At 44.8% G+C, this 12,329-nt stretch overlaps 2 protein-coding genes across 6 annotated transcripts in view; one reads left to right on the top strand and one right to left on the bottom strand.

Annotated features, from left to right (window-relative positions):
• The window catches only part of LOC129841498 (neuronal membrane glycoprotein M6-a), a 70,917-nt gene extending 70,494 nt beyond the window's left edge, over nucleotides 1-423 (bottom strand). Inside the window, exon 1 of the mRNA XM_055909786.1 lies at nucleotides 259-423. Within this exon, the coding sequence (XP_055765761.1) occupies nucleotides 259-262 (4 nt within the window). The 5' untranslated portion in view covers nucleotides 263-423. The remainder of the gene's footprint in view (nucleotides 1-258) is intronic.
• Nucleotides 424-11,633: 11,210 nt separating this feature from the next.
• LOC129841553 (WD repeat-containing protein 17-like) overlaps nucleotides 11,634-12,329 on the top strand; it is a 40,528-nt gene continuing 39,832 nt past the window's right edge. For 3 of the 5 annotated variants that reach the window (XM_055909883.1, XM_055909886.1, XM_055909882.1), the window contains exon 1: nucleotides 11,634-11,730. The gene's annotated coding sequence lies outside the window, so the exon portion shown is untranslated. The remainder of the gene's footprint in view (nucleotides 11,731-12,329) is intronic. The other 2 variants (XM_055909887.1, XM_055909885.1) reach the window with 1 other exon arrangement.

The raw sequence follows: 12,329 nt of genomic DNA, 5'->3' as shown, positions 1-12,329 counted from the left end.
TATTTAATAGATCATGAAAACACCTTTATTCCACATGCGGGGACATTGCATTCCTCTTTCTAAAATGTATGCACTAGCAATATGATTTAAACAGTTTCCGAATCAGCAATTCAAACGCTCTATTGTAACATCGTTCATCCAGTGTCAGAAAGTGTCAATCACCGCAGCACCCCACGTTCCGTTATCCTTGTTCGGAAGTAGCATCAACAAGTCGCCAATAAATCATAAACAAGAAGAAAACAATTGTATTTCACTTACCCATCTCAAGCTATTTCTCTTCACTATGATGGTGAATAAAGTTAAAAGGTTGTAGACCTCAGTAGCAACCTTCGAGATACAGCAGTCCAGTCCAAAGTGGGTCGCAATGCACAGACAAAAGGCAACGGGACCTTGCGACGTAAAAGTAATCAGTCGAGCGGGTGAACTGGCAAGCGCAGAGTTCTAGAGGGGAAAATCCGGAGGAATCAATGGTGTTTTGTCCGACCGAATTAATGAGTGAAGAAAACGGACAAAAGTACAGTATTGTGTGGTCTGTCCGAAGCTCAATCCCTGGGTCATTTTAACAAAGAAAAAGCACACAGAGCATTGGTTGTCTGTATGTATGGCTACGCTAAGTTCAAGTCATCAATTCAAACTGTGATGATTGAATATGCCTACAGTTCAAAACGTCGATAAAACCCTATCTTTTTACATTAGACACCACAAAGTTGTGAATTTAGATGGTCAATAAATCAATAAAATACTTGGGGTATCCTAGCTTGGGTTGTAGCCTATTGCGTTTTAAACAGGTAGGAAGTAGGCCTAGGCTTGCTTAAACATCAGACGTTACCATGGTTACCCCATGATATCAGTTTGAAAAAAGTTACTGTAATATTCTCTACGGAGAGTCGCAGTAATAGTCTCTGCAAGGGAGAGAGAGAATGTTGAAGGAAATGATATGAGGTTACACGTTGTACATGCTAATGGTCCTTTTAGCGGTTGAACGTGTTGTTTGTTTGGCTTTTTCCAGCTGGTACGTTCCATCGTTTGTATATTAAATCTCTTGACTCATTGCAGATGATGTAGTCAACCGAAGCATGTTCCCTCGCAATCAGCTGGAAGTGTTTGAAATTTGGTCTGTGGTTTCGTTAGGCTCGGCCATATTGTGCAAGTGTTTGTTTGCAAATTGTATCATTATTGAAAATAAAAACCGGAAGTACAAACCGATATAGAGACCAGCTACTGAAAGTTGGAGTAATAACACTACTCTATTTTGTCTCAATTTTCGAGCAGCAGGTGAAACCTCACATACAACCAGTAGAGTACGTTTAAATGTAATTGTATTCAACATTCTGGCTTGTAAGGACATTTACACAATTTAAGCACACGCCCCTGATGTCTCAGGCTGTATAGCAAATGTGTGTATTACAGCCTGATTAATCAGACTAGGCCTAGGCTAGTCTCGAATGTGGTGATTCTTTCAATTGACTGTGGTGAAGCTTTCCATTGACGGTATGGCCTAGCCACACACATTTAGGCTACATAGAATAAAAAACGAAAACTCCCTTGTCTGTCATGAATGTTGAATAAACATAGTCTGCTGATTGTCCGTGCCATCGAAATTTGAGACAAAATATTGAATGTATTTTTTTACATTTATTTAACCTTTATTTAACTAGGCAAGTCAGTTAGGAACAAATTCTTATTTACAATGACGGCCTATACCGGCCAAACCCGGACGACGCTGGGCTATTGTTCGCCTCCTATGGGACTCCTAATCACGGCCGATTGTGATACAGCCTGGATTCAAACCAGGGTTTCTGTAGTGACGCTTCTAGCACTGAGATGCAGTGCCATAGACCGTTGCGCCACTTGGGAGTAGTATTAAACTGACTTCAAAACATTTTGTATTGTATTTTGTATTTATTATGGATCTCCATTAGCTGCTCCTAAAGCAGCATACTCTTCCTGAGGTCCAGCTGAATTAAGGCAGTTTATACAATTTTAAAAACTGTCACGCCCTGACCATAGAGAGCCTTTTTTATTCTCTATTTTGGTTAGGTCGGGGTGTGACTGGGGGGGGGTGTTCCTATCTAGGTGTTTTGTTTTCTATGTCGGCATGGTATGTTTCCCAATCAGAGGCAGCTGTTTATCGTTGTCTCTGATTGGGGATCATATTTAGGCAGCCTTTTCCCACTGGGTTTTTGTGGGATCGTGGTTTTGCTTAGTTGCCTGTGAGCACGCCATAGCGTCACGTTCCGTTTGTGCTTGATTGTTTTTTTTGTGCCGGTTCACTAAATAGATATGTTGAACCCATACCACGCTGCTTTGGTCCGACAATCCTTACAACGACGTTCGTGACAGACGATCCCACCCCTCACGGACCAAGCAGCCTGCACAGGAGGTGAGGGTATCCTGGGCCTGGCAGGATACTTGGGAAGAGATAATGGCAGGAGACGAAAGCCTTCCATGGAAGCAGACGCAAGGAAGGACAGCGACGACGCCCGGGTTCGCGGCCACGATGCAAGCCCTAAAAGCAGCCTCCAAAAAAAATTGGGGGGGGGAACACGGGGTGGTCGGCGAAGTTGAGGGGTGAGTCAGAGACCGTCGAGGAGTTATTGGTTAAATTGGAGGAGAGTGAACGGAGGGGAGAGTTAGAGACCTTTGAGGAGTTGTTTGATAAATTGGAGGAGAGTGAAGCGAGAGAGCTGTGGGTTTGGCGTAGTATGCACGGCATTCGCCCTGATGGGCATGTTAGCCGTCTGATGCCACCTGTGCCAGCTCCCCATACTCGTACTGAGGAGTGTGTCATTTGTCCGGTACCATGTGTGCCGGCTCTACGCACCAGGTCTCCAGTGCGCCTCCACAGCCCAGTACGTCCTGTGCTAGCTCCCCCCACTCACCGTGCGGAGTGTGTCATCGTTCCGGCACCATCTGTGCCAGCTCTACGCACCAGGTCTCCAGTGCGTCTCCACAGCCCAGTACGTCCTGTGCCTCCTCCTCGCACTCTCCCTAAAGTGCGTGTCCCCAGTCCGGTACGTCCTGTACCTGCTCCTCGCACTCTCCCTGAAGTAAATGTCCCCAGTTCGGTACGTCCTGTGCCTGCTCCTCGCACTCTCCCTCAAGTGCGCCTTCCCAGTCAGGTACGTCCTGTGCCTGCACCCCGCACTCACCATGAAGTGCGTGTCACCAGTCCGGTGCCACCTGTGCCGGCCCCACGCATCAGGCCTCCAGTGCGCCTCCCCAGTCCAGAGCGTCAGGCAACGGTCCCCAGTCCAGAGCTTCAGGCGACAGTCCCCAGTCCCCAGTTTCAGGTGACGGTCCCCAGGCCAGAGCTTCAGGCGACGGTCCCCAGTCCAGGGCTTCAAGCGACGGTCCCCAGTCCAGGGCTTCAGGCGACAGTCCCCAGTCCCCAGTTTCAGGTGACGGTCCCCAGACCAGAGCTTCAGGCGACGGTCCCCAGTCCAGGGCTTCAGGCGACGGTCCCCAGTCCAGAGCTTCCGGCGATGGTTCACAGTCCTGAGCATCAGGCCACGTTTCACAGTCCGGAACCTCCTGAGACGGTCCACAGTCCGGAACCTCCTGAGACGGTCCACAGTCCGGAACCTCCTGAGACGGTCCACAGTCCGGAACCTCCTGAGACGGTCCACGGTCAGGAACCTCCTGAGACGGTCCACGGTCAGGAACCTCCTGAGACGGTCCACGGTCAGGAACCTCCTGAGACGGTCCATGGTCCGGAACCTCCTGAGACGGTCCACGGTCTGGAACCTCCAGCTCCATGGCAGGAGCCCTTCTCTGCGCCGATGCCCAGTCCAGGCACGGCGTCCAGTCCTGCTCCATGGCAGGAGACTACCTCTGAGCCGGTACCCAGTCCGGGTACGGTGTCCAGTCCAGTTCCATGGCCGGAGCCTTCCTCTGCGCCGGTGCCCAGTCCGGGTGCGGCGTTCAACACAGCTCCATGGCCGGGGTCCTCCTCTGCGCTGAGGCCCAGTCCGGGCACGGCGTTCTACCCGGCTCCATGGCCGGACCCGTGGTCTGGGCGAGGGCAAAGACCCGCACTGGAGCCGCCACCGACGCTAGTCACCCCCCTACCCTCCCCAGTTGGTTTCAGGTTTTGCGGCCGGAGTCCGCACCTTTGGGGGGTGGGTACAGTCACGCCCTGACAATATATCCTTTTTCAATTCTCTATTTTGGTTAGTTCGGGGTGTGACTAGGGGGGGGGGGGGGGGGGGTTCCTAACTAGGTGTTTTGTTTTCTATGTTGGCATGGTATGGTTCCCAATCAGAGGCAGCTGTTTATCGTTGTCTCTGATTGAGGATAATATTTAGGCAGCCTTTTCCCACTGGGTTTTTGTGGGATCGTGGTTTTTGTTAGTTGCCTGTGAGCAGGCCATAGCATCACGTTCCGTTTGTGCTTGATTGTTTTTTTTGTGCCGGTTCACTAAATAAATATGTTGAACCCACACCACGCTGCACTTTGGTCCGACAATCCTTACAACGACGTTCGTGACAAAAACATTACTAAACATTCACAGATTTCATGACACACTGTGTGTCCTCAGCCCCCTACTCCACCACTACCACATATCTACAGTACTAAATCCATGTGTATGTATAGTGCGTATGTTATCGTGTGTATGTATGTGTCTGTGCCAATGTTTGTTTTGCTTCACAGTCCCCGCTGTTCCATAAAGTGTTTTTTTTCATCTATTTTTCAAATCTAATTTTACTGCTTGCGTCAGTTAAACATGGGTCTTTGTGCGTGGCAATCAATACTTGTTTGCTCATCAGCTAAGGCACGTGCCCAAGATGAAAGTTCATGCACGCAATGCATGCATACCAACTCAATCAATCAAGTTTATTTTATATAGCCCTTCGTACATCAGCTAATATCTCGAAGTGCTGTACAGAGACCCAGCCTAAAACCCCAAACAGCTAGAATGCAGGTGTAGAAGCACGGTGGCTAGGAAAAACTCCCAAGAAAGGCCAAAACCTAGGAAGAAACCTAGAGAGGAACCAGGCTATGAGGGGTGGCCAGTCCTCTTCTGGCTGTGCCGGGTGGAGATTATAACAGAACTATGCCAAGATGTTCAAAATGTTCATAAGTGACAAGCATGGTCAAATAATAATCATGGATAATTTTCAGTTGGCTTTTCATAGCCGATCATTAAGAGTTGAAAAACAACAGGTCTGGGACAGGTGGCGGTTCCATAACCGCAGGCAGAACAGCTGAAACCGGAACAGCAGCAAGGCCAGGCGGACTGGGGACAGCAAGGAGCCACCACGCCCGGCAGTCCCGACGTATGGTCCTAGGGCTCAGGTTCTCAGAGAGAGAGAAAGAAAGAGAGAACGAGAGAATTAGAGAAAGCATCCTTAAATTCACACAGGACACTGGATAAGACAGGAGAAGTACTCCAGGTATAACCAACTGACCCTAGCCCCCCGACACAAACTACTGCAGCATAAATACTGGAGGCTGAGACAGGAGCGGTCAGGAGACACTGTGGCCCCATCCGAAGATACCCCCGGACAGGGCCAAATAGGAAGGATATAACCCCACCCACTTTGCCAAAGCACAGCCCCCGCACCACTGGAGGGATATCTTCAACCACCAACGTATAATCCTGAGACAAGGCCGAGTATAGCCAACAGAGATCTCCACCACAGCACAAACCAAGGGGGTGCGCCAACCCAGACAGGAAGATCAAGTCAGTAACTCAACCCACTCAAGTGACGCACCCCTCCCAGGGACGGCATGAAAGAGCACCAGTAAGCCAGTGACTCAGCCCCTGTAATAGGGTTAGAGGCAGAGAATCCCAGTGGAGAGAGGGGAACCGGCCAGGCAGAGACAGCAAGGGCGGTTCGTTGCTCCAGAGCCTTTCCGTTCACCTTTACACTCCTGGGCCAGACTACTTTCAATCATATGACCTACTGAAGAGATAAGTCTTCAGTAAAGACTTAAAGGTTGAGACCGAGTCTGCTGGTGTTAACATGGTTTTGCGCGTGTGCCAGGTGATAGAAATTTCAACGACGCTACCAGCGTTCTACAAGGTTAAGTAAATATTATTTTCCTGTCGATATTTTGTCAAACATTTACACCAGCTGAAGGACCAACCACACAGACAACTGGTAGAGAATGGCACTGCAATGAATAGCAACCCTTTTACGGGCTCCTGACCAATTCTGTTATTTTATGTTTTTTTTGTGCTGATCTGAACTTTTTTTCTACATAATGTTTCCGCCATCGTTTCCTGTGACCGAAAATAGCTTCTTGACATCAGAAAAGCGATCACTAACCTCGATTCGGGTGAAGATTTGTACTTCAAGGAATCTGAGGAGCTGGACATACTGCTCACCCAGGCCCTAATCCCAGAGACTTTGAAAAGAAAAAGGCGGAGTGAGAGAAGCTGACGTATGGGCACTGGGCACGGAGACGAAACTATGACGGCGAGTTCATAAACCGCTTCTACCCTCCGTTCTATTGACAAACATACAATCACTGGAGAACAAACTAGACGAGCTGCGTTTGAGACTACCCTGTCAAAGCGGAGTGAATAATTGTAATATCCTATGGTTCTTGGAATTGTGACTGAGCAAGGACATGGATAATATACAGTGCCAATCAAAAGTTTGAACACACATACTCATTCAAGGGTTGTTCTTTATTTTTTACTATTTTCTACATTGTAGAATAATAGTGAAGACATCAGAACTATGAAATAACACATATGGAATCTTGTAGTAACTAAAAAAGTGTTACACAAATTCTTCAAAGTAGCCACTCTTTACCTTGGTAACAGCTTTGCAAACTCTTGGCATTCTCTCAACCAGCTTCATGAGGTAGTCACCTGGAATGCATTTTAATTAACAGGTGTGCCTTGCTAAAAGTTAATTTGTGGAATTTCATCTTAATATGTTTGAGCCAATCTGTTGTGTTGTGACAAGTTAGGGTTGGTATACAGAATATAGCCCTATTGGTAGAAGACCAAGTCGATATTATGGCAAGAACAGCTCAAATAGACAAAGAGAAACAACAGTCCATCATTACTTTAAGACATGAAGGTCAATCAACCCGGAAAATGTAAAGAAATTTGATTTTTTTTAAAGTGCAGTTGCAAAAACCACAAAGCGCTATGATGAAACTGGCTCTCATGAGGACCGCCACATGAAAAGGAAGACCCAGAGTTACCTGTGCTGCGAAGGATACGTTATTTATTTACCAGCCTCAGAAATTGCAGCCCAAATAAATGTTTCACAAAGTTCAAGTAACAGACACTACTAAAGGACACAAATAATAAGAAGAGACTTGCTTGGGCCAAGAAACACGAGCAATGGACATTAGACCGGTGGAAATCTGTATTTTGGTCTGAGGAGTTCAAATTTGAGATTTTTGGTTCCAACCACCGTGTTTTTGTGAAACGCGGAGTAGGTGAACGGAACACACACCAACACAGTCGTGAATAGGGCATGACAACGCCTCTTCCCATGCAGGAGGCTGAAAAGATTTGGCATGGGCCCTCAGATCCTCAAAAAGTTCTACAGTTGCACCATTGATAGCATCTTGCCTGTACCAGGCAGAGGAAGTCCCTAAAAATTGTCAAAGACTCCAGCCACCCAAGTCGTGGACTCTCTCCTACCGCACGGCAAGCGGTACCGATGCACCAAGTCTGGAACCAACAGCCAACAGGACCCTGAACAGCTTCTACCCCCAAGCCATAACACTGCTAAATAGTTAGTAAACCTCTATAGTCGATTGACTCACCGGTGTGTCTAAGTAACATAATAAAACAATCCTCGTAAAAATCTGTCAGTTTAGTGGTTCTCAATCCACTGCGTCCGCCGATGTCGCACCTCCGCTTCTGCGGTGAAAGGTGGCAGAACTAAATTGGTCTTCTCGCGAAAACGCCTGTAGCGTCTAAATGGTTTGACCTACACAATATCACGACCACTCTGTGGAAAGGGGAGACTCTCACGCGATGGTGTTCTCCGTGTCACTCGTCTAAAGTGTCCCTCGTCTGAAGGTAACCGGCACCGGTTTTAAAAAATAAATGGAAGTATCAAGGTAGTTTTGTCACTACCCAAAAAAGGTGTTCGGTATGTGTAAAAAAATATATATTTCCTGAGCTTTCTTATATCTCCTAGATAAAGGACTAACACTTCAAAAGCTTGTTTCTACTGATTTATTTTTGTCTTTGTTTTGCAATTTACGAATGTGCTATTCAATGTGTTTCTCTGGGCTATAGTAGTAAAGGCCAAATTCAATATTTTATAAAATTATTGTTTTATATATATTTTTAATACCTAAAGGGGTCATAACATTCTAAATCAAACAGCTAAATTATCCATAGTATGTATGACACCCCACCCCCTGACCCTTTTTGCACAAATGTTTTATGTTACTCATCACATACGCTGCTGCGACTGTTTAACATCTGTCACTTTATTCCTAGTTATATGTACATATCTAGTTCAATTACCTAGTACCCTGTGTATTTTGCCAACCCAGCAATCCAAATGGGTTCTGTAAAGCTTCCCAGAACTGTCACGTTCCTGACCTGTTTTGTATGTGTTTAGTTCACAGGTGTCAAACTCATTCCACGGAGGGCCGAGTGTCTGCGGGTTTTCGCTCCTCCCTTGTACTTGATTGATGAATTAACATCACTAATTAGTTAGGAACTCCCCACACCTGGTTGTCTAGGGCTTTATTGAAAGGAAAAACCAAAAACCTGCAGACACTAGGCCCTCCGTGGAATGAGTTTGACACCCCTGGAGTTGGTCAGGACGTGAGCTGGGTGGGAATTCTATGTTGTGTGTCTAGTTTGTCTGTTTCTATGTCAGCCTAGTGTGGGTTCTCAATCAGAGACAGATGGTAGTCGTTGTCTCTGATTGAGACTCATATATAGGATTATTATAGAATATTTGTATAAAACAATCACCTGGTGTTGCAAGAACGTTCATAGAACACATTTAATCATCTGTTCTTTAAATGTTTCCAGAATGTTCTATTAAGTTGTGGGAAGAGAACAAAATGGGGACATCACAAGAGACATGTTCCCAAAACACAAAAACTGTCCTGTTGTGCGGATGATTCTACAATGTTTCTTTTAGGGTGCAAAAAACACTCACCTGATTTTACAAGAATGTTTCCAGAACACATTTATTAAGCTGTTTTTTTAAAAGGTTCCCAGAATATTGAATTAGGTTGTGGGAACAGTCTGGTGGGAACATTGTGGAGACATCACAAAAGACATGTTCCCAAAACACTAAAACGATCCAGTTATACATTATTTATTTTAGGGTGCAACATTCGCCTGATATTACAAGAACGTTCCCAGAACACATTTAGTATTTTCTTTTGAAGGTTCCCAGAATGTTGCATTAGGTTGTGAAAACAGTCTGGAGCAAACATTGTGGGGAAATATTTTATACAAACATATACATTTTGGGGGAGTGTTCTGGGGTGGTTGTTAAAGATGTTGTGCATCACATTTTTGTGAACGTTAGAACATTGCAAGGATATCTCATCTAAAACATTTTTGTAAATTAGATTGTATCAGAAACATTCTCAGAATGTTTTTGGGATGTTATCAGCCTAGACATTAGCTGCTTTTAGCAACGCTAGTATACACTAGCATTGCTAGGAATTAGCTTGCCAAAAAAAAGCGGGATAGTCCACCGGAAGCCAGAAGTTAAATAAAATTCAATTTCAACTGTCAGTAGGGTTGGTCCTTATGCAGGGGGGATTTAGAAAAAATCATCTAATAGAACATAAATTAAACCGACTTTCCAAACCACAGGCAAAGTGAAATAACTAACATTTAATGGAATGTATAATTAAACTTGGGTCTGTTGTAGACCCGATGCAGTTTCTCTTCACTTACCTCATGCACGTGCACAATACCTGTACAAAAAAAACAAGAACTTCTGGGGGACTTTTATTTTGACATGAGGGAAGCAGAGAGGAACTGCATGAACTTTGTTTTTTCACTTTGCCTGTGGTCTTGGTTATTTACTTGGTTATGAGGGTGAGGGTGGTATTGTCCAGGGAAGGGATAGACAGTTGCCTTTACATGTGCATTTACACATTCTGCATTCGTGGAGATGGGCTGTGCTGCTTTGAGCTGCAGTGGATTCATGTTAAACTGTTTATTTATCGTCAAAGGTTTATTCAGCTATGTCTGTGAGTCAATTTCCTTTTTTGGTGTCATGTAGAGTTGTGTCTTTTGATATTTTTCTTCACCGTTGCCTAAACATGGACATTGGACAACCTGCTCCACTCCCTCGCTGTAAATAAACCATTCAGCACTTGAGGACCTGGTTGCAAGTCATGCCTTTCTACATCTCCCTTGGCTACTTTGGGTCTGCTATTTTACACTATTATTTGCATAACATAATAACAGTAATAATTTAGAGCCCCCCCTCTCTCTCTCTCTCTCTCTCTCTCTCTCTCTCTCTCTCTCTCTCTCTCTCTCTCTCTCTCTCTTTCTCTCACACACACACATACATATACACACCCACCCCTTCCTGTGGTTGTTGTTTATCAATTTTAGGGGAAATGACGTCTCTATCTAGTCCTTCCATAGGCACGTATAATGAATGATATGGTGCTGCATGTGAATTGCTTTCCTGTTATTGGCTACTCTCCTGATGCGAATAGCATATTTCTGTACCCAAATATTATAGCTGAAAAATATATTATATACTGAATTGCTTATACTGAAATCGGATTCCATCAATATTTCTTTACATTGTAAATGTAGCTTTTTGGCCTTTAGAATTGGCAACATTGCACCTGTGCACAAGTCATGTCAGTCTATTTCCATCATTTCTGATCCGTCAGCCTTCGCCTGTGGTGTAAACTCACACACTCACATTGCTCTCATTCTTTCACTGCTGTTACTAAACAGACAGTTTCCCTCCTACAGTAGCCTCAAAAACAACCAGACAGATGTTTTAGCCAGAGTAGTGCTGCTATCTTCTGGTCATTCCGTAGTAGGACACATATATCGTTCATTATAATTGGGAGTCGTACTCAATATTGTTTTTCCGTTTGGTGCTTTCAGCTAGGTGCGCATTGTACACCCCTCCTCTTTTTACTCACAAATGCAGGCACATTGTTTACCAATTTATTATTCGTTTTTAATCTGATTGATTCACAAAGCAATGTGGTAATGTATAGGCTATCATCAGCTTTGAATTACCCAAATATCTATTCATATAACGTCTATTTATCCAGTCAATCAATTCCCACCGATTTTCTTAAATGATACATGACTTATATTACATAAGACGATCATGATAGGGAACACCAAAACTAAATGTATTGTAGCCAATGTAGGCTATACCCATTATCATTACACACAGTGCTTGGAATTACGAATTAGAATACGTGTGTATTTCGAACGCTCTAACAATGGAATAGAAAATGATCGCGTTATTTTGGTTGGACTACAATCTGGCGAAGCCTGTCTATGGCGGCTACGCACCGCCTACTGGTCAAGATGACTCGAAATAAACCACTGGTATGCCTTTAACCGTGAAACTGACACCTGGTATCTTTGATTGCCAGGCTAAACAACCAATGGACGTCCAGAAAGCAACAACGTGGCTAAAACCGTCCGCTGAAGTAGCCAATCGTTGCACCCGCAGCAAAGCCTATTTGAGCCTACTACGTCCTCTAACTCTCTGACAATTTGTGTCTGAGCAGCGATTTCAGCACCACTTCGCTGTCCACTGACAGGGGTCACCGAAGGTAAGAAGACTCAAGATTGGCACTTTCTTATTCCACTTTGAATGATTTTAAAACGTCCCTAAAATATTCAGGAACTCAGGAACAGATTAAGTGTAGTATTTTAAACATCCTTTGTGGTTTAATTAGCTCATAAATACATAACCATGTGGGGGTTATTAGGCTAATCCTATTGAATAAACTGGAGTGGAGTCCCCCGACGCACCCTTAGATACTGTGGTAACTCGCTAGAACTCTGTGTCCACAACCCATATGTCAACACATTGTGTCATGTATGCAGGATACACTTGCTTGTAGCTTACACGTTGCACGGGTCATGCTCTTGGACAGAGTGGGTATTGTCATGTAGTTGCAGCTTATGCTACTATGATAGGGGGTAGGATAAACTAAGCAAGTGCTAAGTAGTCTAGTCCACCTGGTATGTTACAGTAAATCTGGGACAAGAGTGTAGCATGCAGAGTTTACTCAAAAAGGCTATTTATTCTACACATAAATATGTGGATCATTATATTGGTGGTTTCAGCTTGAATGCTATTACTGCAGATGAGTTTGATCCATCAGACAGCAGTGCTAACGTACTGTTGCCTAGTGTTTCATGTAAG

The sequence above is a fragment of the Salvelinus fontinalis genome, chromosome 42 (genome assembly GCF_029448725.1).
Source record: "Salvelinus fontinalis isolate EN_2023a chromosome 42, ASM2944872v1, whole genome shotgun sequence".
Lineage (NCBI taxonomy): Eukaryota > Metazoa > Chordata > Actinopteri > Salmoniformes > Salmonidae > Salvelinus > Salvelinus fontinalis.
The sequence above is the reverse complement of the archived record's forward strand: the minus strand, read 5'-3'. Positions and strand labels throughout refer to the sequence as shown.